This window comes from Drosophila ficusphila, unplaced genomic scaffold (assembly GCF_018152265.1).
Source record: "Drosophila ficusphila isolate 14025-0441.05 unplaced genomic scaffold, ASM1815226v1 contig_791, whole genome shotgun sequence".
NCBI classification, from domain to species: domain Eukaryota; kingdom Metazoa; phylum Arthropoda; class Insecta; order Diptera; family Drosophilidae; genus Drosophila; species Drosophila ficusphila.
The window spans coordinates 23,643,419-23,670,235 of NW_025064737.1; the positions used below are offsets into that span (position 1 = coordinate 23,643,419).

The following is a 26,817-nucleotide window of genomic DNA, read 5'->3' on the forward strand; positions in this document are numbered from 1 at the left end:
TAAATAAAGGCGTACAAACAATGAAAGCGGATAACATAAAATTTACAACAACTAAAGCCAACAAAGCAGGAGGAGCAGCCAGGCAAAGACAAGGCGTAAAAGTGGATAGTTGTGCACTGGGGAAAACCAAGGTGGGCTTTTCAAAGAGGAGGAAAATGCCAAATGTTAATATAAAATACAAAATAAAGCATAGATAACTCTTAAGAATATTTAGGTTATTTATGAGTTTATAGGGAATGACATATTGAGATTTCATTTTAAAGTATTTATTATTTATGGATTGAGGGATATTTTCGTTGAGTGCTCCACTCTCACTCACACATGGCCACTTGTTTACGCCCTGAGTAGCTTCCGTCTTTAATCAAATGGTACAAGGGGGCGTGGCGGGCGGCACTGCTGACACACTTAGTCCGAAGGCGACTCGCCGAATCACCTGGCTCACTTTCCTGGCTCACGACGTTGTTAACGCTCCGGCACAGAAACAGACAGCAACAGAATGGCAGGAAAGGAACTCAAAGGCAAAGGCGAGGGAAAGGAGTCAGGCAAGCGGAAGGGAACAGGTGCGTCCTCGGCAAATATACAAAACACTTGTAACTGCCGTGCAGCTAGCGAGGATTTATGATTAATTTATGTGTGTGTAAGACAACGACAACGGCAACGAGAACGCAATGGCAGCGGCGGCAGTGGCAACGACGTCGAGGATGGGCGACTGTAACGATGGCAAAAACTTAATTAACTCATTACATACGCACCGTTTTAATCAGCAAACGAGCCGACACGGCCAATGGAACGGCGGAAGCGAGTGAAAGAAATGAAAAGCTGCCAGTTCCTGACATCCTGACACCGAAGGCGGCTGCCATAAGGGGGCGTGGCTCCCGCCGTGGAACTGCCAATCGAGTCCTCCTCGGCTCGGTGCAAATTTAAAGCGGCCTTTGACTGCAATTAGTGGCTGCCTCGTTTGTCTGCCTCGCACACTTATATGCCAGAATGTATCTCACAGGTTGCGAGCAAGTTGCGTGCCTGCTTTCCCCTTTGCACATTCGCATTTTCCTTTTGCCATTTGCCATTTGCCTTTGAGCCAAGTATGCAGAGGGGCGAAAGCAATAACCCGGCAACCGCCGGAGCGAGCCTCAACGATTGATTTACAATAACCCCAACTACTCGAGCCGAGTCAAGCCGCCTCAACGTACTAAGCCGAGCTCCGCTCCGCCACAGCGATTACAATGGGCTCATTAACGGTGGCGTATACGCAATTTCCAATTAAATAAAAAGTGGCCACGTACAAACGAGCACAAGCACTGAAAAAAAAGGCTGATTAAAATGTACCCTTACTTTCTTTTCAATTATGTTAATACAGCACAACACATACTTTGAATTTGTGTGAAGAAAGATTCTTTTCTAAGTGGTGTAAGTGGTAAATCATTGAATAATTGTTTGGTTGTTCAAACTGTTTCTGATTTCAAGCTTCATATTTTTCTCTCAGTGCTCTCCTTCGTATACTTGTACACGTGAACACGCAGAGATTTACTCGTTTGGTTTGTGTTTTTAAAAGGCCAACAGGCCGCAGTCGCAGCGATTCTCCTTACTCAGCCCGCCCAGATTCCCCGCTCCGCCAGCTCCCCTCTCGCCTTGCGACTCGTCCGTCAGTTCCGCTGGCTCTGGGAAATTCCTTTTAATATTTATTTAACACAAAAGCTTTCCGCATTTCGCATTTCGCCTTCGCTGCGGCCGCGCCGACGACGCTGCCGTTAATTTTTCGCTTTGCTTTTCATTTTCGCAAAATTACCGGAAATGTTAATTTCTGCACGTGCAGCAGACAAGGCCATTGGGCGGGGGGCGGTGGGTGGTTACTGCTTGATGGCTGCCGGTGGGAGGGTCTGGGCCGCGCCCATCGGCGTTGTCAGCCTCGAATGTTGTCGTCGTCGTCGTCAGTGGGCCCCAGCTGAATAGTGCTAATTATTTAGGGTAAGAATTCTCTGTGTGTGTGTTTGTGCGGGGAACGGTGGGGGGCTGACCCCCGAAAAAAGCCCGCTGCATTGGCCCTTAACCCATTACCACCCCACGTGCGTCGCCGTGCCGGTTCTGCCTTTGCTTTTGGCTGTTCTGCCTTTGCCAAGTCTTCGAGCTGAGCGCCAAGCTGAGCTGGGCTCGACCAAACTGAGCTGACACAAGAGCGCACGAAGGACACCGACGAGCACCGCCTAAACCACCTAGCGTCCCGAGCCACCCCCTCTAGGATTTCCCATTCGAGAAGCCCCTCGCGCCTCCTCCTCGAATCCTTTTCTCCGCACTCGCGACTTTTCTGTGCCAAAGAGACAAAGCACACAAAAATAATAATAAATGATTGCGATTCGTGCGAGTGTGGGTGTGTTTGCTTTGCATGCGAGTTTCTTATTGTGTAGGTGTACACTCAGCAAATATTTGGGTGGATAGTAACAAGAAATTAAAAAAGTGTGATTAAAGCTTATCTTAAAGTAAATAAAGTATTTTAAAACCATTTTCTTTGATGAAGATATTAAATATGTAGAAAAGACTTATAACGTTTGTATAATTACAATAAAATAATATCTGAATCTCCGAGAAGATTTATGATAGTAAGCAAGTATTTCAGACCCTCAAGTTTTTATAGTGTCTTGCGGAGGTTGGATGCAAGGGTGGTTGGGCTGCTGGAAGGACCTCCCGCCACCCACTGCACTTGTGTTTGTGCAGCCTGCATGACAGCGAACGGCTTTGAGTTTGTGCATGTGTACACGATGTTTGGCCTGATGATGGGGCCAGAAGATTCGAGCGTGGAAAGTTTACTTAGATGAATGGGTTAATTAGTATTAATGGGGACGTTCTTCAGGGGGCGAGAGGGCGGATGGGCGGATGGGCGGATGGGAGGATAGGAGGATGGGCGAGAGCACAAAAGACACACAGTTGGCAAAGTTTTCCGCGACGTTTCTGAAAAACTAATCAGAGTCGGTCGGAAGCCGGCAAGTTTTGTCATCGCTTCCGCCCAGCCGCCCACTCACTTTGAACCCATCAATCTGCGCGGCTCCTTTGTGATTTCAATTAACTTATCTCTGCTTATGCAGCATAAAATTATATATGAGAAACTTCTCGTTCCTCGTACTTTTTCCATCCTTTATTTTTTCTGTGAATATGCATTAAAGGACTGCGTCAGCGCTGGCAATAAATTGCGAAATAAAAGCGCATGACTTGGGATTCTCTTTTGATTTGCGTTTTTATCTGGCGCATATTTTGTGCGATTCACGATGCGCCAGCGGCAGCAGCAACCCTTTTCCAAAGTCCCCCAAAATCTGTGAAAATCTGCGAAAAACCCGATACTCAACTTGGCACTTTCTCTTTCTTTTTTGCAGAACAATTCCACATCTTTGTCGGCGACTTGAGCTCAGAAATTGAAACTCAGCAATTGCGCGAAGCATTCACACCATTCGGCGAAATCTCGTAAGTATTAAAATGCAAATTTTCCATTTGCCAGTTAACTCGGAATTGCCTTTCTCGCGTTTCCCCGTTCTGCAGCTTTTATTCCGCCTTTCCCCTTTTTTGCGACAATTTTCCTGTCGCACACTCCTTGATTATTGGCAGGCGCGTGTGGAGGAGGCCCGCCACTCCATAAAATATTCATAACCGAGCGCAAAAAATGAATTTATGCAAATGCCACTTTGGCCGAACTCTTTTCGCTGTCTGTAAGTGTCGCCTCGAAAGCGCGGGCCAAAGAGCCGGGCCATTCAAATATTTAAGTTGCTATTTTTCGGCATGAAAAGGCAAAGTCACTAGCCCGCCCACAAGCACTTACCACCCACCGCCCAGCGCCCACCGCCTCTTCCGTGGCAACGACAGCATCAAAAACTTGGCTTAATTAACTTCTGTTTAATCGCAAAGTTTTGAGTCAAAATGTTAGTCCGTCTCCCCAGAGGAGGGGCTCCTCCCCCTTCTCCCCGTGGAAAAGGAGGCCCTGCGGCGGCTTATCAAAAATTACGCCAAAGTATTTGATTTTCGGATTTGCCGCTTGTTTGAATCGCGAAACTGCGGATTCAGTCAGCCAGTCTATCGGGCAATCTGCTCTGCTCATCTGCCTGCCCGTGGCCAATTTAAATTTTAATAATTTCAAAATCATTCTAATGACTCTGGCCTGATTGGGTTAAGGGCTTTCTGATTCGCTAATGAGTTGGTCATGTCTTGGATCAAATATGGAAGGCAATTATGTTTGATGGGTGGAATTTTAAAGCATTGTGGGAGTGTACGACTCTCAGAAGTACTCCTCAAACCAGGAAGTTTAAGTATGCTTTAAAAGACTTTTAAAAAAATTATAAGGAAGAATCCCTTGATAAACAATTCTTGAAATTTTTATACGAAATAGATATTTTCATGCTTCATAAATAAATCCGTCGTCAGGCAAAATAAAAGTTATTCCTTTGCCAGCCTCGCCTGTTGACAACCGTATCGATGGCTACGGATTTCGGAGCTATTGAACACCGATTGCCACCTTTGTGATAGCTATCGCTGACATCATTATCGCCGATACTCCCCGAAAACTCAGCCCCGTTGCCAGCTGATTATCTGCGATGGTGATGGTATGGGACCGGCTTAGGAAGTTTATTTCTTTGCTTTTTCTTTCGGGCCGAGTCGATCTGCTGGCCGACATGTCAAAACGCTTAACGCACAAAGTCGGCGGGATTCGGTCGTGCGGCTCCGGGGATCAAGATGTCCCCGCCCCGGCTGTCAAAACTTTTATGCGTGCCTGGCGTTGTTTGCCCTTTTTTCGGGCTTTGTTTTTCTGGTTTTCCGGGCATTATTGGCCGGCTTGGTGTTGCCTGGTTTTGGCATTATGTTTGGGCCCCGGCGCGCTTTGTTTCGTTTTGTTAAATGCGCGGCGCGTGTGAATATTTAATAAGTCCTGGCAACAAACCCCAGAAGCAAGGGCCCAAGCTGAAGCCAAAAAAAAGCCAAAGCCAAAGCCGGCCCAAACCCCAGCGGGTCTCTCTCGGCGTTTTACTTATAATAATCATAAAAAAAGTTGCCGGCCAGCGTCGCCAACTTCGCCGCCGCTGTGGTTTATGCTTCATAAATGAAAAGTAAACTGCCGGACCGGGGGTAATTGCCAAAGTTTCCTGGCAGCTCGCTTTAGTGCGGTGTCGAGGCCCCAATTGTCCAAATGAGAAGTCGTACAGCCGCTGGGGGAAATCAATTTGGGCCCCCGAGTCGGAAGTTGGCCAATTGGCACAAGTGCCGGGTCACTAGTGTAAGTGACCAAAACGAGCAGGTCCTTTTCCCGAAACTGTAATGAGCGCCGTTCGATTTGGCCGTTCTGGCCAAATCACGGGTCGGATGAGGGAAATTCATCAAAACTTTATCGTTATCTTAAAGCCGTAGCGGAGATGCGTGGCTTGGCTTCTTGCTTGGCAGCTTGGCAGCAAATCCCCCTCGCAAACTGCAAGATAAATAAAAACTTTCCAGCATGAGGTCAGATTTCTAATTTCCGAATTACAAGGGCCACGCCCAGGCCGGCAAACACAGACTGAATATATTTGTATTTTGTACTCGAACGGAAATATTTGAACACGTCGGCCAAGCCAGAGACGCAGGCGGAGACCTCCAGAGATGTCTTTATTAGGAATTTGCATAAATTTTAAAGTTTGTCAGGACTTCCGTTCGGTGGTGGATATATATTAAGAACGAGGAACTCAGTTTGCGACTTTAATGTTTACATCTCGTGTTCTCCTCTCTTTTTTTCTTGCAGCGACTGTCGCGTGGTGCGCGATCCACAAACCTTGAAGTCGAAGGGCTATGGCTTTGTGTCCTTCATCAAGAAATCGGTAAGAACCGCCGGCGGCATTAGCATATTTAAGTGCATATTTATGCAGTCGTGCGCAGGCTCTTTATTTTGAGTTTGACAATGCACGGTGAAAAAATATCAGAAGACTTACTACTTTATATTTTAATCCAATATAGCTCTTTTATTTACCATATACGCTTATTAAAGCACTGGTTTTGATAGGAATCTTTTCTTTAAACAGACGTTTATAAAGTAGAGATTACCTTTTTTGACTGATATTTTTGCACCGTGTGCTCTTTACTCCGATTCTGCTTCTGACTGCGTTTCTGTCTTCATTATCGCCCCGCAGGAAGCCGAGAGCGCCATTACGGCCATGAATGGCCAGTGGCTTGGCTCCCGTTCAATTCGCACGAATTGGGCCACACGGAAACCGCCGGCGAGTAAAGGTAAGGAAATCATGAGTGTCACCCCAGTCGGCAGGCCAGCGGAGTTTCCGGTGTGCGTACACCCGGACTGCAGACTACGGCCTGCAGACTACAGACTACGGACTACGGCCTGCGGACTGGAGACCCGGACTCGAACTCGAATTCAGACCCAGACATGATGGCAGCCGACGCGTCGTTCTTATTACAGGAAATTATGGCAATGAATGCCAAAGGTGGAGCGACACAGGCACAATGCCAGGGCCAAATGTGAGCCTGTGGAAAAGCGGGATGAGGAGCGGCGGGTTCAGGAAAACCGCCCGCTATTTATAAACGTCCCACAAATTTTCTGGCAGATTATGTTTTCTTAATATTTTGTCCTTTCTTCGCCGCACGCGCTTAATTTCCGTAATGGGCTGTACCCAATTTGGTTTAAACTTTTTCAATTAGACCCAGAATTATACGTAGAAAAAAGGGGAGCCCGTCTAGAAGCATTCAATTAGGAACGGCAAATCAATTTTCATTTAGGCCCGGCGACACGCCCCCCAATTTATGGCCATGGATCGTTGTCAACCTCCCGTAACTATATACTTAGCCGGGCGTAATCATTATTAACAGCGGACAAACATGCGCGGGGTTCTCCCCCATTTGTCTCTCATAAATCAAAACTTAACGCATATTTGCATGTTTTAACATAATTTTTATTTGTTAGACACACACACACACATACACACAATCGCCCAGAGTCGGTTCGAATCAGATAAATAAATTTTGCCAACACGAAACTATTATCATAAAGGGTCCTTACACACACACACACATACAAATGCACACAGAGAAGACAAACAGGGTTACACAACGAATATTTGGGGAAACTAGTTTGAGTCAAGGTGGAATTTATCGTGCAGAGGCCCGAAAACTGTTGAAGGGTTCGGGGAAAGTGGGGGGAGTGTAGGGGTTTTCCTGAATATAATATTTTCCCTTTGCATTTATATTGTTGTCATAAAAAACGCCTATGAAAGCTTAAGCGTATTTTTATTGGTCTCATTGTTTATTTGACTGTGTCACGGTTTTGTCTGCTCCTCCGTTCAGTGAGCTCGGTAGGTTGGAGCAGAATTACTGGGCGGTAGTTGGGGCATCCTGTAGTACAAGTTATTATTAGCAATTTGACAGCGAAATAATTTTGATTTTTTGATCGCCCCGAGGGCTGAGTCGGCGCTTTTGTGCCGAGGTGGCAGATGGGGCAGCTGGGGCAGCGGAAGGGCACCATCCAATCGCTAAAGGGTTTTATGAGCCGCCCCACATATGCAGGGGCTGGCTGGAAAATGGGCATGGCTTTTACGGCCCGCCTAGCGACTGCTGGCGAACTTTACGATTTGTAGCACTCAACTCATTTCGCATTTGGCATTCGCATTACTTCATGTTTTACGCAGCCACTTTGCTCGATTCTTTTGGCAATCCCATCGAGTTGGCCCGGCGTTTTTATGTTTTAAGCAGGCTGCACATTTCACGTCCGTCCGCGTTTAGTGGGCCACTCATGTGTCTGCCCCATTGTTGCCAAAGATTTACGACCCGGCGCAATTGCGCATTTTACAGTTGTGACAATTTTGGCGACGCTTTGCAATTTCGTGCCCGGCTAAGAGTATTTTTCCCCTTCAGCCATTTTCTGCTGCTTTATAACAAACGCATTTGCCGCGGCTCCTTTTTATGGCCCCTCGAAAGGGAAAGTTCTTACAAAGTTTTACCTTTGTCAAGCAGTCGCCAAACCCAACTCTATTCCAGTGCATGGCCATAAATAAGGCCCGAAATACCTGCAAGCTCATTATGGTAATAACTTAATTAACCAGAAACAATATGCCGACGACAACGCCGCACAAAGACGACAGCGATGTTGTATGACAAATTTCTTTGCCGAAACTATTTGACTTTTGACCCGGCTGTGTGGGTGCTTTATTGGCCAACTCACAGGAAAATATTTGCAAAGTTGGAGTTACGTGAACTCGTTACGTGGAAGTTGCCAGTTGACGCAATAAATCAACATTTTATGCAGAGTTGCGCACAATTAAGTAAAAGTTTAAATGCCTCGATGCGTTCGGCTTGGGGAAAGGGGGAATAAACGTGGAAACCTGAGGGATATACTTCAAGAAAATACAGTGAGGAAACGTCTTTTACTTTATGTTATAGTTCTGCACACAGCTTTGGCTTAGAAAGATTTTTAGAAAAATTAAATTTGGATTTTTTGGTGGGTAACGAGCGCTCTAATTAGCACGATGCCACGCCCATGCGAGACGACCCTCAAGAACGCCCCCTAAAAAAGCGCCCCTGCTGAGCGAGCATTTCCATGCATATTAATTACTTTTGAATTTGCTCAAGTGTTGGCCACGTCCTCGAGGCCCGTGTTGTTTTTGCTGCGTGTAAAAATGTGAATTATTTATGTTAATGATTTGGTGATTATTTCATGATTTAGTTTTACATGCCTATAATTGCTCATTAAAATTTCAAATCGCCGCCAAGAATGGGAGCACCTGCCGCCGCGCCGGTGGCACTCGCCGTTTGGCTCCATAATGGCCCTCGGGCTGACCAGACTCCAATTACTCGTGTCCGCCCCCGCGAAACGGGAATGAAATGGGAAATGGAAAATGGGAAATGGGAATGCACATGGTTTGTCGTAGACAAAAATGTGCGATAATTATGGCCACGCTGCTCTGCTCTGAGAGTGCTTTAATTTGCCGCGGACATGAAACTTGGCCGGGTTAACCGAACCCCAAGGCTGGGCACGTAGGGCGTTTACGAGTATGTAAGGCTCGTTGGTTGCATTTTCAAAATTTAATTACACCTATTTAAAAGCGTAAAAAAGAAATTAGAGAAAACAAAAAGTGGAAATAATACGGGGAAAATGGAGGTGCACACAAACACAAAGCAAAGTGCAAATTAGTGAAACATGGCGCTGAAAAGTATGCAGCCCCTATTTCTTTCGGTCAGTCCGTGTTTTCCTGCACTCAGAAAAATATAACAAGATTTGAGGAAACCTAAAGAAAATAAATGAAAGGGAACCCGATTTTCTACTGGCCATTTTTGCGAGTGTCGTGCTCTTGCGTGTGTGTGCGTGGCCGAAGCGCATACATTTGTGGCAAAAGCTTTCAAAAGTATTTGCGAGCTTGTTAGTTTTCCATGTTTTTCGGCTGCACCCTCGCCACGGAGCTTTGATTGTTGTGGCGTGTGTGTGTGCTGCAGTCCTGTTGCATGTCATTGAGCCATATTTTTGTGTTTCTTTGGCATGTTCGCTGCGCAGTCGAAGGCGGAACAAAAAGCAGCCGCACACACAAATCCAGACATCCTGCAATGGCATTTTGATGGGCGGAAAACGGGAAAATGGGGAATGGTCGGGAGCTGGCTGCCATTAACAGGCTGGGCTAAGTGGACCTGAACCTACAAGGTCCACTTGGAGCAGCTCTTGGAGCAGCTCACAGAGCAGCTCACAAAGCAGCTCTTCTCTTTTCGCAGCTCGACTTGGCCCATCGATCTGGGCAATTGTCATTATGGTCACACAGTGCGTGGCAATGCTACCAAAAAACTAAACAAAGACATAAACACGCAAAGCCGACATTATTTTTAAAAGTGCAAATTTAGTTTTAACCTCAAAGGAAGTAATTAGTGTTGCTTTTGCATACAAATACGTGCATACATGTCGTATACGGAACAACAATCAGGGCAACGACAACGACAACGACAATGTGGGGTCGGTTCAGACCATTACTATATATACTGTACTGTATACTGTGGCGTACAGTGAGTGCAAAAAGCATGGCGACAATAAAACGGCACACGAAAAATGTATATCCACAAAATACGTATAATAAAAAATGCAATAACAACCGCAACAATTTTAAATATGCAACGGCAACAACAAGAAAGCAACGGTAAATGGTGTTGCCCTCCCCCTTTCCCCTTTCCCTACCCCTCTTCCTCTTCCTCCACGACACACACACACTTGAACAGTCACACACTGGAACCGCACACACACAAGCATATTGACTAAGTGCATGCGGTTATTTTAATTACCAAAATGTTGCCGAGGCTGCTCTTGTTGCGTTGTTGCTGCCGTTGTTGCGGGTAAATCCGTTAATTAATTTGCATATTAATCATGCAGCTGGCGGATGAAAGCCGGAGGCGAACAGAAAAACTGCCTCGCATAAATTGTCCTTCGGAGCGGCAGCATTAAATCGAAATCCATCACCCCCAGCCCGGCTAACACTTGCTTCCCCTCCTTGTTTTTCCGCAGAGAACATCAAGCCATTGACCTTCGACGAGGTCTACAATCAGAGCAGTCCCTCCAATTGCACCGTTTACGTGGGCGGCGTCAACAGCGCCCTCACCGCCCTCAGCGAGGAGGTCCTCCAGAAGACCTTCGCCCCCTTCGGCGCGATACAGGAGATCCGCGTCTTCAAGGACAAGGGATACGCCTTCGTGCGGTAAGCTTAGCAATTAAAAGTTCTATAACATTTTAAACTTATTTAAGTAGATTAATATTTAAGATATATATTTCATTTTATATTTTAACAATTTAATCATATTTCTCTCCAGGTTCTCCACTAAGGAGGCCGCCACCCACGCCATCGTCGGCGTCCACAACACGGAGATCAACGCGCAGCCCGTGAAGTGTTCGTGGGGCAAGGAGAGCGGCGACCCCAACAACGCACAGACCATCGCCACGCAGGCGCTGAACAGTGCTGCTGCCGCCGCCGCTGGTTTCCCGTACGGAGTGGGTGCGGCTGCCGCCGCCGCCGCCTACGGACAGCAGCTGGCCGCCACGGGCTGCTGGTACTCGCCCACGCCCACCTACCCGGCCTCCTCGGCCACGGCGGCAGCGGTGACCCCGGCGGCGGCCAGTGCAGCGGCCGTGCAGAACCAGTTCCTGCAGGGCATCCAGGGCTACCACTTTGGCCAGTACGGCGGCTACCAGCAGGGATACATGGGGTGAGTGGGGATGCTGGGGTCAAGGGTCAGTGGTCAATGGCTAGCCATTGTCATCGGATTTGTGCACATAAATTTTATTAGCTGATTTTCCGGGATAGAAAAGCCTCAGGAAACTTTATAAAGGAGTGAAAGAAATGAAAGGAATTTGAAGGAATACCGATTATTCAACTTTAGTTAGAATGTATCTTATTTTAAAGTCAATTATTTTGTGGAATGAGTATCGCATATTTCTCTATGTGCAAAGAAAGCAATCCAACGATTCCCCTGCCCGTCTGTCTACTTTGTGCAATGATTGAACCGCCACCGGGGATCGGGACACACAACAACGGAGGCGACACCAACAACGACAGCATGACGGATGGGTGAATTCATTTGCTAATTGCGAAAGTTTTTCATTTGCACCGTCCTCGGTCTGCGGTCCGTATGAAATACATTTCCGCGTCCGTCGGGCTGTCAACATAACGTGCTATTTGCATCGCAGTCGCGTAAATTTCGTTTCCCCTCCCGCACTCGCATCATCTGTCCAGGTCCCGAATCCCTTTGCCATCCGGCGACTGCCCGTGATAATTGTGGCGCACACCACGCTCCGGGGACTTTTCACCGCCGGATCAGCTGCTGGATTCGTTGCACTGTGCGACGAACTGTAAATTATTTCAGTAGTTCTTGTGGGAATATATCAAATATTCCAAAAAAAAGAACCCTGTTTTTTTTAACAGTAATAACATTATTATTTTATAGAAAACTAGAACATTATTTTGAAATTAAGTACTTAATGGTTTAATGAAATAGTTTAATACTATACAAATTCTCCCCGTGTACTCATGTTTGTAAACTTTCGCCTGTCGTTGCAGGATGGGCGTGCAGATTCCCGCCACCTGGCAAGGCGTCACCCAGGCGCAGATCTCCCCCGCCCAGCAGCTGGCAACGGGCGTGGCCGGCACCGCCATTCCGCAGGCCGCCGGCGTGGTGGCCTATCCGATTCAGCAGTTCCAAGTGAGCCCACAGGTAGGTGCCCCCGCCTCGAAAGCAGATAGAGATACAGATAGAGATACTCGTACAGATACACAGAAGCATAGATACATAACCCGACACATTGAAACATTTTTCGTGCATCTCTCCTACGTTTGTTGAAAGTTTTGAATGTGTTTTGGATCCCATTATAGTGCGCTCGATTCGATTGATTTCGAGTCGATGCGCCGGTTCGTTAGGGTGTGCGATGGGTTGTTTGCTCGGCAGCTGTGTGTGCACCGATATGCGTACATATTTCTGTCTACTATCAAAATATTCCATCGCCATTCGAATGCCTCTGCCTGCTAATGTTATTCTTTTGCATTTGAATACCGAATGTGGACAGAGACAATTGTAATCTGTCAGTGTGCATGCATGTTTTTGATTAAATAGCATTATTCCGAGAGGAGAGGGAATGAAACAATTGAACACAAAACATATTGAATATTAAAATAAACATTTGGATGGTAAATATTAGCTTAGAGCGTTTTTATTTCCGCCCCTAGTGGAATTCGTAATACTTTTTGCATGTATTGCTTAGTAATCTTGCCATAAATTCGGCATTTGTTATCTTTTAAGTGTAATATATTTGCCAATTAGTTTGTTCGTTTTATTTGCTTATCTCGTGCGCTCGCATAACTCAAACCTCTCTGGTTGGATAAACAAAGCCCATAGAATTTATTATTGCATATTGAGTTTGTGTGTTGTTTTTAAGAGAAACGAGCAACGTTTTTGCATTACAACTACTTTTATTCCGTCTACTACTTTCTTCCAATTCTTACTAACACCCATATTATTTTTTAAGGTTTATCCTCTACTCTTGCAGGCACAGTAAACGCAAAAGCCAAACCGAAAATCCAAACCAAAATTTTTAAGTACAGCCGCAATTTTCTGAACAGAAACAAAACCAAACTGAGCTGTAAATAAATGCGAAGCGCAGAACACACAAATTGCAAACAATTGATGGCAACTTGAAGTTTGGCGATATTAGAGAGCTGCACCCCAGAAACAAACGCAAGCGCGAATGCAAAATCCAAATCCCACACCCGCAAAGTATATATCTAAACATATATATAACTAGAGCATAAATATCTGTCAACGCCCTTTGAATAAGCATCGGGGAAGCAAACAATTATTATGTATATGCAAAAGCAAGAAAGCCAACATATTTTTAACCCTAGTTGCTTACACCACACAACCACTCACACACACAGTCTCTCTCACACACACACACTTCGTACCACATATTTTAATGCTTTATGTAAATGTGTTGGAGCACTGCGCGTAAAAAAACAAAAAAATAACAACAGCAATTAATTGAAGAAGCCAAAAGAAGAATTTGCCGACCGAAGTGGCGAGCGTAAATAAAGGGGGTACAATTTGGCCGAAGGATAACATATATCGAGTGGGTTGTAGCAGCCTAAATCAAACACAGTCGCGGCATTAAATTAAAATAAACATAATTAAAAATGCGTTAAAATTAATTACGCGCACACAGACGTGCACACATGTATGCAAGTAAATATTTGTGTGTGTGTGCAAACAGTCCTTAACCCCACATCATCCTCCTCACAGCAGGACCCGCATCACTTTGTATTGCCTACTTTTGTGCGCAGTTTGGTTTTAGCTTAGCACACACACACATACACACACTCGAACACTACTTTCACGGGGCGAGTGAAAGCAGGGATTATGCCTATTTACATTTAAACTCCTTAAGGGAGTTACGAGTTTCAAGGGATGAGACAAATCCGCTTTCACTCGCCCAAAACACTTAGCACTAGTGCCTATAACTACGATAGATGATACTGCTTAGAAACAACTGCCAGCAATCGGGCCAAGTGCAGTTGGTTGGCCAACTCAGTCGTCTTGTCCTGCTATCATTTCCTATAGAATGCAACTGAAAGTTCACGCACTCACACCGATTTGTGATCGATCAGCATCGAAAGCCAGGTTCCTACACACGCACACTCACACGGTCTCACCAGCACTCGCAGTTCGTATCTGAAGTATCTGAATATATAGTAGTCGTACGAAAGTCCAGGAAAGTCCAGCCAGCCTGAAAACCTCAGAATGTTGAATCTTGCTTCATTTCTCCTTCAGTTATCTCCATACTTTCAACAAGCGCTTCACGAGAGCCATGTACAAAGCAGCCGCAAAAATGTTTCAAACTCCCTCCAACAACTTACTCTTAACACGCCAGAATTAACCCATGTTTGTACACGTTACGTTTATGGTTTTATTTCAGTTGCCAGAGGAGGAGTGGCTAGCTGCAAATTTGTTGTGTTAGTTCTCTGTTGTTTAGGCCAAACGAAAGCGATAAGGAAACCCAAACCAAATCAAACCGAAACCGAAAACAAAACCTAACAAAAACCAATAACGAAAACGAAAACGAAACCGATAGCGAAACCAAACCGAAACCGAACCGATAACCAAACAGAATATCCAAGTAGCTAAAAATATATATACCCACGGTATGAGTATGAGTAATATAGAGCGGGCAGACTCCCCTACGCAAGTAAAATATATTGAAACAATCAAAGTATGCCATCGAATGATATTAATTGATATTAGCTAATCGAGCATAGCCGTAATAAAGTAGATATTATCGCCTAATCATGTAAGCCAATAAACACACTTGCAGCCCAACAACCAGAGAAAGATTCGCAGGCAGTGGGAAGAGCAGCCGACACACACAGGACTCGAAAGTCGAGGCGAGCATTAATCAACTTATAGACAACACGACACTCTCACACGAAGCTGTAGGATCGGGAATTTCAGAAGGTAGTACATGAATGTGAAACATAAGTAGTCATATGAAAACAAAACTAAATGTAGAGTATATATGGTAAATGTAAAGTGGTAAAGCCTAGACTTAGAGTTAGAGGTCGTCGATAAGTGCATAGAGTATACAGCGTATGCATTAAACGACATGCTTATATAACATATACGGCCGTATAGCTACACTCACACCAACCCAGCGCCCTCACACATACACTCACAAACTAACACAGTCACACAGACACACACGGTGTTCACATACGGAGGAGAAAAACTAAATGCCAGCGGCGTATGGCAAATGATATTTATTGTATATTGTGTTGTATGCGTTGGATGATAAATCACAAATAGATGTTCGAAACGAAAACCAATTAAACGACGACAACAACAAGCAAGAATCCCAAGTAATAGAAATAGCAATACGCATACGTAACGTAATCGCAATCGCAATCGCAGTGGCAGTCGCAGTCGCAGTCACATTCGCATTCGCATATATTCGTATTCGTACGTATCGGACAATTAGGCTGCAAAGGACGAAGGACGAGGCTTGATTTGCATTTGACACGCCCCAATCCCCAGCGACTGGCAGCGTGGAATTTGTTATGTCATTTTTTAGTGGAATTTTTCGCAGCAAACGGGGCAGAGCATTTAGTTACTCGGGTGTGGCCCAGCACCAGTAAATGTCTATTGATAATACCCACACTGAACACGTATATATATGTTCACAGGATGCGCTCACTCAGTCCGAGAGGAGGGGTTAGGGGATTTTAACCGATGATCGCAGGATCGGCAGGACACATGGTCCTTTGGGGCAGTCGTACTGTATATTTAAATGTTTTTAGCACTAGAACTTAGAGGAACTACGTGGCGCATGGCATGCGACTTAGATGTAGATGTGATTTTAAAGAGGGCGGGATTGGGCCGGATTAATGCAAGCGAGGGAGTGAAGCTGACAAATGCATTTTTGTTTTTTGTTGTTACTTTATTTTCTAGAAATTTTGTTGAGTGAAAAGCGAGAACAAAAATTTGAAACATTGTTGACCAAACGAAAAATAAAAAGTAAAAAAGAGATAAAATAATCGTAAAACAGTTTTGCAGAAAACAAAAATTTGGCTAGGAAAACAAAAAGGAAAACATTTATAAGTGAAAAGTTTATAGTTAAGACAGAAAACCAAAAAAAATATTATCGGTTTGTTTGTTAATGTTTGCGCTACATATCAGTAAAGAGTTAAAATGGGTAGTTGGCACGTAGAAATAGAGAAGAGTTGGAAACTAAATAAGAAACCATAACTGTGGAAGGTAAAAGCATAAAACAAAGCTGACGAAGACGACGAACTAAATAATATACAAATATAAAAGAATTCAAAATACGAGTATATGGATAACAGCTGTAACTGTATGTATTTATGTTGTGTAACTATAAAATGTGCTAAGTCATTTATATACGTCTATATATATATATATATATGAACATATACAAAGTATTTATACACATGGAAGCCCACGTCACATCTCGTATACCGCAAGAAGGACTAATCCCGCTAGAGGGATGGCCCAAAACAAACCACTACAAAAGTACTGTGTAGCTGCACTATATTGCCCGATGATGATTATTATTATTCATCGACTCAGGTTCTGTTCCGATCATAGCCCATTGCCGCCATTAGTCAAGCATAATTCAATTCCGAGTCCTGCGCTTTGAGTTACTAATTCGGTTTGGAGTCAAATCCAACTACACACTGAAACGATTGCAGTTATTAACCATAAACTACAATTACCAATTAGTCAATTCGAAGTGTAATTAACTGGAGTGCTGAAACAGGAGCAGTTAGCAAAATTTACCACACGCAACGCGAAAAACAGGCGCTGCATGTGGGGCACATAGCGTAAATTAAACTAGACGAGGGGAGAACAAATTTTAACGAGATCCAGTTGCAGCGAGGCGAAACCGAATCCGAAACCGAAACAGAAAATCAATCAAATAAAAGTATTATCTAAGCTACAAACAATTATATATATTTACATGCAGGCAGACCCTTCAAGCGAACGGCAGGCAGTGCATACTATTTATCCGAGTTCTGAGTGTGTTTCCGTAACTTTAATCACACACCAGCCGAGGATGAGACAGGATCTAATTTACAGGCAGACACAGAGCAGAAATATTATATTATTGAACGTACTAGCCACGAGGACCGTTGGAACCAAATCAAATTCACTACAATCCGCGCAGGCAACCCGGGATATTTTTGTGCAATAAACCAAACGGATTGAAGGGCATGTTATGCAATTAAAATTACACTAAGATTGTAAACAAATCAAATGCAAATGTAGAAAAAATCAAACGATGAGCAAACAACCAAAAGCTGCTAACAAAACAAACATCAAAAGGAAAACAAAAGCTAAACCGAAAAAGTTTTGGAAGGCATTCGACACGAGGACAGAACACACACAAATACAGATACAGACATAGATATCGATATTATACGAACAATATATATATATATATATATACACACATATATATATACAGACGTAAAATATGATAAGTAAATAGCAAATAACTAAAGTAAACAAAGTATAGATATCGACTGCAGTATTGCAAATATTTTGTAGAAATTTAAGCATGTTTGAGTGTGTTTTAGGACAAGGACTAGAAAACACAAAGGCGAAAGGCAAACAGGATGAAAAAATCGAAAACATTGTAGCGGAATATAAGGGCCGAGAACATAAGCAAACAACCAAACAAAAAACCAACAACAAAAACCAAAAAAACAACAGCAAGAACAAAGCCGAAAATTGGAAACCTAATGCATAAGCTAAGTATTAAATATACACAAAACAGAAATATATATACAACTTAAATACGGCATCACAAGTCACACACACATACACACATACAAAACGGCATTTGCATAAGAAAACACACAAGTGAAACAACGTAACGAATATTAAAAGAGTTAATCAAATTAAGCATAACAAGAAATTCAAAAGGAAAATATTTATAGTTGAAAAACAAACAAATAAAAACCAGGATAATTTGGTTGCGTATTTGTATACCAACGCGCCAAAGAAACCCGAAAACCCAGCAGCGAAATGCAAGCAAATATTATACAACAATGTCAGCGAGCGAAGAGGTCACCATTTAATCGAGGAGGTTTCGACGAAGAGGTGACCCCGACAGGTGGGGAAGGTTTTAGAGCTAGACGCTGGGTTGCCACAAGAGGCGATACGCATAGAGAAATTATACTTAGGTGACGCAAGAAAAAAAAAAAAACACAAAAATAACACAGAAACAAGAGTGTAATAACAAACAAGAGATGAGAATGGCGTGAAGAAAAAACAAAGAACAACTGCAACATAGAAATGATGAATAAGTAAATATACCGAATAAACAACAAAAATTATATTATGTATACATAAATATATTGAAAGAAAACAAATAAAAACGAACAAAAAAATTTTGTAAAAATAAACCATCTAGCTTGTGTTCTAATTTCTGCGGCGCTTTTTCAGGAAGTATGTATCTTTACCCAGTTAACCGAGTCTTTAAAAATATCCATAAGATTCAGTTAAGGTGATTTGCTTTCATTTGCTTTATGATCTCTGCAAATGGCAGTTTCCCTGGCTGGTTCCTCATTCCGCCCGCGGCTTTTGGCCATCGGTATCTGCGTTGTTTTTCATCTTTATTTTCGCGGAGCGCTCCGCTTTCCATTTACACAGGTGACATGAAGAAGACGTTCTGCTACTTATGCGTATGCCCCACAGGTGAGTTCGTTAAAAACATTTATGCCCCGGATGGGGCACACTCGTTCGCCCAGAGATCCGTGCCACCTGCTTGGGCCGCCAAGGATGGATTGGCATAACAAAGGCAAAGGACAACACGTGCAACAATAACAAATCAAAAATTTACAAAAACAGAAAACGACAAACTGCTGAAGGGGAAACGGCAGCAGCAACAACAACAGCACCAAAAGGAACGAGGAAAACCAGCAGCGGCGGAAAGCACGGAGGAAAATGCAAAGCGGAGAAAAATGTTTAAAACATATTTTTTCGCCAGTTCGTTTTTTTTTGTTGTTTTTGCCGTCGCGACTGCTGGCTCTTGTTTCACATTTTTGCCGCAGGTTAAAACCAGCAGACTCGCACACGGATGCGGGGACCCATTTATATTTATTGCGTGCGTGTGAGTGTGTCTATTATCACAAAGATTTCGAAGACTGGAACACACACACACACACTCGCAGGCAGGCAGGCACACCAAAGGATCCCAGGATGGCTGCATTTTTAAACAACACATGCGTTACTTTCACTTTCCCCGGCCTTTGTGTGCGAGCAAAGTAATGGCGCTATGTTTGATTTGCATTGCAAATCGGCGTAATTTTGCAAAATGTCTTCCTATAAGAGAAACAATATGTTTTATTTACTTACATTTGACTTTGATTTCACTGTGTCATCCGCAACCCTCGTCTGATTCCTTTCGCAGGCGTGCACATGTTGGCCCCTGGTTTTCTTGCCTAAAAAAATAAAGGCGCATAAAATGTGAAATCCAAGACATTGCTTATTTCAACTTTGGTCGGGCAAAAGATGGGGGCGTAGCAAAAAAAGATTGTTTGACTTGGAAATGCTGTGTACCCACGGTTAAGTACATTCCGCCAGCAAAGTTTTCCCATAGATATATTTAGACTTGTACGAAAAATCGCAGCTGTATTTTGACGAGGCATTGCTTATTTACCGACCGAAGCTGGGAAATAATATTGTGGCTAACCAACGATGGATCACAAGATAACGATTTCAAAAATGGGACACAATAAAGTGCCTTATGCTAAAGCTAAATATATTTATCATATACTCGGATAGTGCTCGTAAAATCCTATAAGGCCATAACCTCGCCTTCGAAATAGCAAGGCTTAGAGTTCCTCCCTCGACGGCATGTTTAGTTAATAATTCCCATGGCTGAAAGCCTGTCGCCTCCACTAAGACGACACGGCAGCAAGAAGCATTTTCTGCATAACAGGATATTTGCAGAATATAAAGAATGTATCAGCAGCAGCTGCAGCCGGATGTCACGGGAAGGAGGAGGGGCACAGAACTAGCGGGCAAGGGGACGGGGGAACAGGACGTGCAGCTGTGCGACGGAAACCGGAAATGCGCAAATAGCAGGGCACTGAAGATTTTTACGCTCAGCACGATTCCGCTGTGACCGCATGCAGAGCTCACTGCCAGTTGAGTGGCTCTGTCTCCGTCTCCATATCCTTCTACAGATATCCTTGCATATCCTCGTGCCGGCAGATTAGACACTCAACAGGACGAGCGGGAGCAACAATGCGGCTGACAGGCGACAATGCCACTTGACAGCAAATATGCATTTGTGTTTTTGGTGGCTCCTCCTGAGAAGTAACACATCCTGCCCCGAAAAGTATGCGTAGCTTTAATTGGGTCATTCGCAAGCACGGAAAAAGTTTCCAATACACCGAAATCATTAACATACAAAGCACCTGGTAATTTATGGTCGAGGACCCCCGTCTGATGGCATTTTTGGCATATTACCGGACGCTTATGACCGCTAACTGATACGGATGCCACCCCAAGGAAAACACGTGCCCTCGTCGTCGGACAACCGCAGTCGGGACATAATGAAGCAAACAATTTTCGCAGGGAACACGGGTCCTGCCCACAATGTCCTGCATCGCTACAAGTAGCCGAATATCCTCGGCTCATAACACAAAACAGAACAAATGTCCTCTGCTGATAAAGCCTCATAATAAATGTCGACCTTTCGTTTTTCCATTTATATTATCAACTCAGGGGGAACCCCGGAACGAGGAATTTTCGGACATCCACGAGGATAAAAAGCGGCAGCTGTAGTCCTGCTCCTTGTTGTCGCCGCCCCCCGTCTGTCCGATTTGGGAAAGGGGCGTGGTCTCATTGTGGCTGCCACTGCCGTGTTACCTGCAACATATATATATATATATATCTAGTATATTAAAATTTATAACAAACAATGCGACCTGCAAAAAACGAACAACCATGGCCGGTGAACTTTGGTAAACAACTTTCGCATACCCTAAAAGCGAAATGATTAACAACGATTTGGGGAAAATGCCCGCTTTAGCAAATATTTAAAAGGTAATTATTAAAAAGGGAAAAAAGTTTTGTAATAGTAAAGTTCATAAGTTTATTAATTGCATTCATGAGGAGTACAAATTAAATTAAAATTTTGTGTATAAAACTTTGCTCTATACATAATTTAAATATGAGAGTATCAGGGGAGCATTATACTCACTTCTATTTTTTTTGAGCTCCTCTTTTTATAGACCCTGGGCAAATCAAAGCTCCCGAGCCCGAAGGACGCACGCCGAGGCAAAGGCGGCGGAATTTATGTATTTGCCCGTTTGCCGCCATATCAGATGCGCTAATAAAAAATATTATAATTACATATATCTGACGGCGGTGACCGCCGCACGGCGAGAGGTCCGCAGCGCCTTGGGTCCTGCGCAGCCGGAGCGAAGTAAGCCATAAGGACAATTTAGACTTTGAAGTGCCATTGCCATGCGAACTTATTTTAATTAGAGGCGCGCACATAAATGCTTAACGCCCTCGCCGCAGAGCAGTTTCACCTGGGAGACAATGGGACCGCCGCATAAAAACCCGCCAGGTGCCCAGCCTTCGGGAGGCGTAGAGTAGGCGGGGCGGGGCGGTGCGGTGCGGGGGAAGGGGCAAGATGGCCGGCGAGTGCCGTGTCGTGTAACTCACATTAACCGATGCCATGCAATGCAGCCATAATAAGAGGCGAGCACAAGTTTAATTAGTGCAGCCAGTGAGGCCAGAGGAAAGTGGAAGGCGGAAGCCCGTGGCCACCGTTGCGTATGAGCAATGTGTGTTCGTGTGATAAAACGGGCCGGCCGCATCAAGGTCCCGTGTCTGTGGGTTCTTTTATTGCTGTCATCCATCTGAGGAGTAAAACTCTTATGGCCATAAAACTCTAGAACGCACGGGGCGAGAAACAAAGCCAAACCCGACCGAAAACCGAAAAACCAGAGCGGAGCCACCGCAAAAAATGTCAGAGTGCTGAACTAATAATGGCACCTGTCAAAATTCGTTAGCCCCCAGCGGTGGGATGGGGGAAGGCGGGGTTCGGTGGGAGGGGGCGGGGAGATCGAGGGGAAACAACTTTGGTCCGAATGACGAAACTCAAGCGACATTCATAGTGATTTCGTTTGGCAGTTTTGTGTCATTTGTTGGATCCAAACCGATGGCACACATGGCTGAAGCTACACAGAGGAAACTATTGGTGGTACCAGGAGGTAATTAGAGATTAGAAATCTGTACTTAAAAATAAAATAAATCCTGCTATAGGAGTGTTTAAATAGAAAACTATTTCATAAACTACATAAAATGACTGCAAATTTATGCACAAGCTTTTGTAATTTAAAAACCAAAAGCTTCTCTTGGTGTTAATTTTTAGAAGATACCTCGGTTTTTCCCTATGTGCAATATACCAAATCCTGACCTGCTGATGATGCGGTTGCGAGGGGCCTCAAGTCGCTCACTTGGATAGTTCCTGCTGATATGGCTCGAAGGACGCAGATGAATGGAGAAAAAACTGGGATCATATAGCAGCGGCAGCGGCAGCAGCAGCGAAGACAATGAAATTTATCACCCGACCGCAAAGCCACAAAACTACAGATAGACCAACAAAAAAGTGTCATCTAATAAAGGCCAGGAGATGGAAAAGGGGAGGCTGGGGGGCAATGTGGGGAACAACACCATTGTGCACCTATGAATGTGAAGTCTAAGACTGCGCTTTAGTTATGCACTTTATGAGGGACCTTGCACCACTTTGATGGCCCTCGGTGGCTGTGTTCGTTGCCCCTCCGCCAGGATTACGGCCGTAATGCGTGGCATAAAAACAGCCCGACCCTGGACACACCGCACTATATATCTCTAATGATGATGATCGCCGGACTTTTTCGGTTCCTCGAAAAACTTTAATCGCTCTCCACAGCTCTTGGCTGCTGGTGTTCAGCCCATCAGTTTACGTTGATGTCGTGGGGGAGATGTCGCTGTTGTCCGACAAAGCCGCAAACACTTCATGAAACTCAACAACATGCAGCTGGAACAGCAGCAGGAGCAGGAGCAGCAGGACGAGCGAGCTCCTGGTGCTGGACACGACATGTGTGGCATGTGCCACACGCATGCGTTGCATGCCAATGTTGGTTGCCATATAAACAGAATAAGAAACTGCATAGAATTTGCAATGGCAATGAGAAAAGTGGAGCAGGGCAGTAGGGAAGCGGGTGCACGGATAAATAACTTTTGCCATATCTCCTTTATATTTTCTGAAACACTATTCTACTATCAAATTTTATAGCACACTCAATACTTAACTTATGTTTAAGGCTACTACTACACACAGGAAAACCTTCTTAGTTTGGTTGCTTAATCATTTTTAAATATTTTGACTTGTTAAATTTCTGTCTTTCTAATGATATACAAGACTTAATCAACTTTTCTAATTTCCTACGTGTAAGTTAAATATTTTTCCCGCTGTGTGGGAAAGCCAAGCGGCAGCTGGCCAAAGTCGAAGGAAGTTGGTTGGCTGCCATGTCAACGGCTAAATGACACTGGCAGTGGGAATGGAAACGGGAATGGAAATGGGACTGGTTCTGGGGACAGTTGCCCTGCATGTGTTTGTGTGTGTGTGTGTGTGCACAAGTGTGCTGGTGTGCGAGTGAGCTGTGCGGTTGTGTGCCACTTCCGGTGACAATGTGCAACCGTGGCAAAAGGAATGAATACGACGACGTGCAAGTGAACGAGCCGGATGAATGGTCAGTGGCAATGCACAAAGGCCGGCGACTCGATTTGGGATTGCAACAGGAATAGGAATAGGAATAGGAATACGAATGCGGACAGGACGAGGAGCAGGGATATGGCCAGAAATGGGAAAAGGAATGGGCCAGGGACTTTGCCTCCGAATCGCAATGTTTGCCGGTGCATCCAAAACACTTGCCATGCAGCCAATACTTTGGTAAGATGTGAATATTCCCCAGCTCCTTCCTTCGCCCGAATTCGCTTCCGACCCTTTGTTGTGATTTATGACCAAGGGACATGTGTAATTTAAAGCTCATAAATTCATCGCTGCCCTGCGAAAGTCCACTGTTAATCAAATCAGTTTCAGATCCATACATTCATATCACAGCCATATAAACGAACGAAAAACCAATAAAATCTGAATAATGTCAAGAAATTTAATAACATTTCAATTACCCTCTTCCTAATTCATTCTCCCAGAACATTTCCTGGGAGTGGGCTTAAGTTTAGTGCCCCTAACTGCAACGATAAATTCAATTAATTGCATTTTATTTCGATTATCCTTGGTCGCAGACCGCTTTGCCACATAAATGTCAATTGCGGTCATTGAATACTTGAGTGGCGGTCTCCGGATGGCGGTCTGTATCTGCCCTTCTCCCAGCTAATGTCTAATTTTGTCTCATTAATTCCATTCAACATTTTTATGCATCGTCATAAAACTCATTTTACGAGACGCACCCATATCTCATATGCCACATTCTGTACAGAGCTGGCAGACTCCGCCCGATGACTGTGGTTCGCCTAATTAGATTAGTTAGTTGCGCATTCTTTCGCCCATAGAGGAATGATTCTGTTGTTTGCGCTCCGAAGATTGTCTGTGGTCCGAATGGCAGGCACTAATTGTCCGGGTTGAGTTGGCTTTATTTGCCAAGTTTTCTTCGTTTAATTGGTGCATTTTCCGAGCTGCATTTCTCCCAAATTTCTTTCGATAAATTCTCGGTGCATTGTTAATTAATTAAATGGCAGAAGCAGAGTCCGATGCTTCTGCTCGTTAAAAACGATGCAGGCAGTGTGATATCACTGTAGGCTGGACCAATCGCAATGCAGGAGCTGCTGTAAAGGGAAGCCGGCTCTTATCTCGGCGCTGGGATCACTCCGAATTCGTAGGCTCTCGTTAATCCACACCTATGCACCTGAAACCGAAGCCAGGATTTTGCATCTGCATCTGCCGCAGCCGAGATATTTCCACTCTCGACCTTTGTTCTGCCGGAAACGCAGTCGCACACACTGGAGAAAAATGTGTGCAGCTAAAATGGTACGTTATCAGTGCGTATACTTGATTTTTATACGCACACTTAAGCAAATAACTGCAGGCATTATTTCAAAATTCGAAAATTAAAAGCAAACAACAAAGCGAGAGAGAGAGAAAGCAGAGCCACAGCAGATGGCCATAAGAAAAATACACACACACACACATACACAGAGAAAGAGAGAAAGGGAGAAAGGCGGAGGCAAGTTTTAATATAAAGTGATGCGAAATGTTTTCGTTGCGAATTTACCTTCAATTTATGCATTTATGAATATGTAAGCACATTCGAAAGGACGATACGTATGTGTGTGTGTGTGTGTGCGAGTGCAGTCGAGTGGCAGAGACACACCCACACATTGATTAATAAAACGCATTTGGCTAAGAAGTTTTGTGCTCTGCCGAAAAGCATTCCCGTTGCTCAGCCCCAGGACATTTCGTCAAAAGAGGCAGCATGAAATATTTATGGATTAATGTTTTATTTAGCCCGTAGAGCAACCTGAGCCAAAGCCGGAGGAAAAAAAGAAGCGGATTGGAAAACACAACTAAAATTGTCTGGCCATGTGCGAAATTACGTGTTTTGAAATGCAAGCGCATATTTCCATTTTGACCCCAGGAGCTGTGTGCTCTGCGCTCTGTGTTGTGGCCAAGGATTTAATTTGGGCTTTTTTCGTAAACAGATTGTTGACTTGTTTACCATGTATTTACATGCGGATAACTATGCGGATGCGGATTTGGCATGCAAGTGAACTTTGGCCAGTCGAAAACAATTTCAAATCAAAGTTAATCAATTACGGGCCCAGTCACAAAGTGTCATGAATTTAACATGACAGCAACGTCGCATTGCCGGCACGAAACCCACTCCTCCGCCCCCTAAAAAAAACAATCAGCCAGGCGCCTCGGCCACGCCCACATGTTCCACAATTAGCGTGACAATTTGAAAACGCCGAAAGCCACCTTTGTCTGGCGTCAATCATTCCATTTTTGTTTCCAATATTTGCGGCTATTAAATTGCGTATACGCGACGTAGGCGCGCCGAGGAATAACTGGCATTATTGAACCCCTTTTATGGACCGGCGTCACTTACTCATTACGCAAATGGCCCCCGAGAGAAATTCTATATCAGTTTTACCGACTCTAAAACGCTTCGTAGCCCGGCTCGTAAAACAAATAAACTTCCTCGTTGACATTTCTTTACGACAATCAATTTATGACATTTATGATAGTCAAATGGCACGCGCTAATCAATGCGTCGTCCTCCTCATTTTCGTCCTTTCGGTAAACGACGAACTTCCGTTACGCACTGTTTGCCAGGACAATGGGGCACTCGTTACATCGCCTAATAGTCATTTGCCACGATATGGAAAACGAGTCGTGTTGAAAAATTAAACGAGCAACGAGACAATTGCCAAACAAGTGGAAAAAAGTTTATGGACAATTTTACGACCGAAACAGCCCTCGACCGAGGGATCAGTCAACTTTTTATTGGGTGAAGGCAGTAATCAATTCCTGGAGACTGTGAAGCGGCGAAGCCATTAAATTCAAATAGTTTATGAAATCATGTCTATTTACGTCCGCGCTATGGATGATTTACCAGGCCAGAATATGCCAGCGAAATTGGTTTAATTTTATTCAAAGTCCATTAAAGTGGCTGAAACTTGTGGGTTTTATTGCCTTTCTATTGGTATGCAAATAATTTATAGAATAGCTCAAGGGGCGTGTCCGTAAGTAAA

The 26,817-nt window shown here is 44.3% G+C and overlaps 1 protein-coding gene across 1 annotated transcript in view; it reads left to right on the top strand.

The window, feature by feature from the left end:
- The window catches only part of LOC108088446 (oligouridylate-binding protein 1), a 38,885-nt gene extending 20,443 nt beyond the window's left edge, over positions 1-18,442 (top strand). Inside the window, 7 exon segments of the mRNA XM_043209251.1 lie at positions 3,363-3,450; positions 5,747-5,822; positions 6,132-6,228; positions 10,487-10,676; positions 10,789-11,181; positions 12,033-12,186; positions 12,995-18,442. Of these exon segments, the coding sequence (XP_043065186.1) occupies positions 3,363-3,450; positions 5,747-5,822; positions 6,132-6,228; positions 10,487-10,676; positions 10,789-11,181; positions 12,033-12,186; positions 12,995-13,024 (1,028 nt within the window). The 3' untranslated portion in view covers positions 13,025-18,442.
- Positions 18,443-26,817: the final 8,375 nt, after the last annotated feature.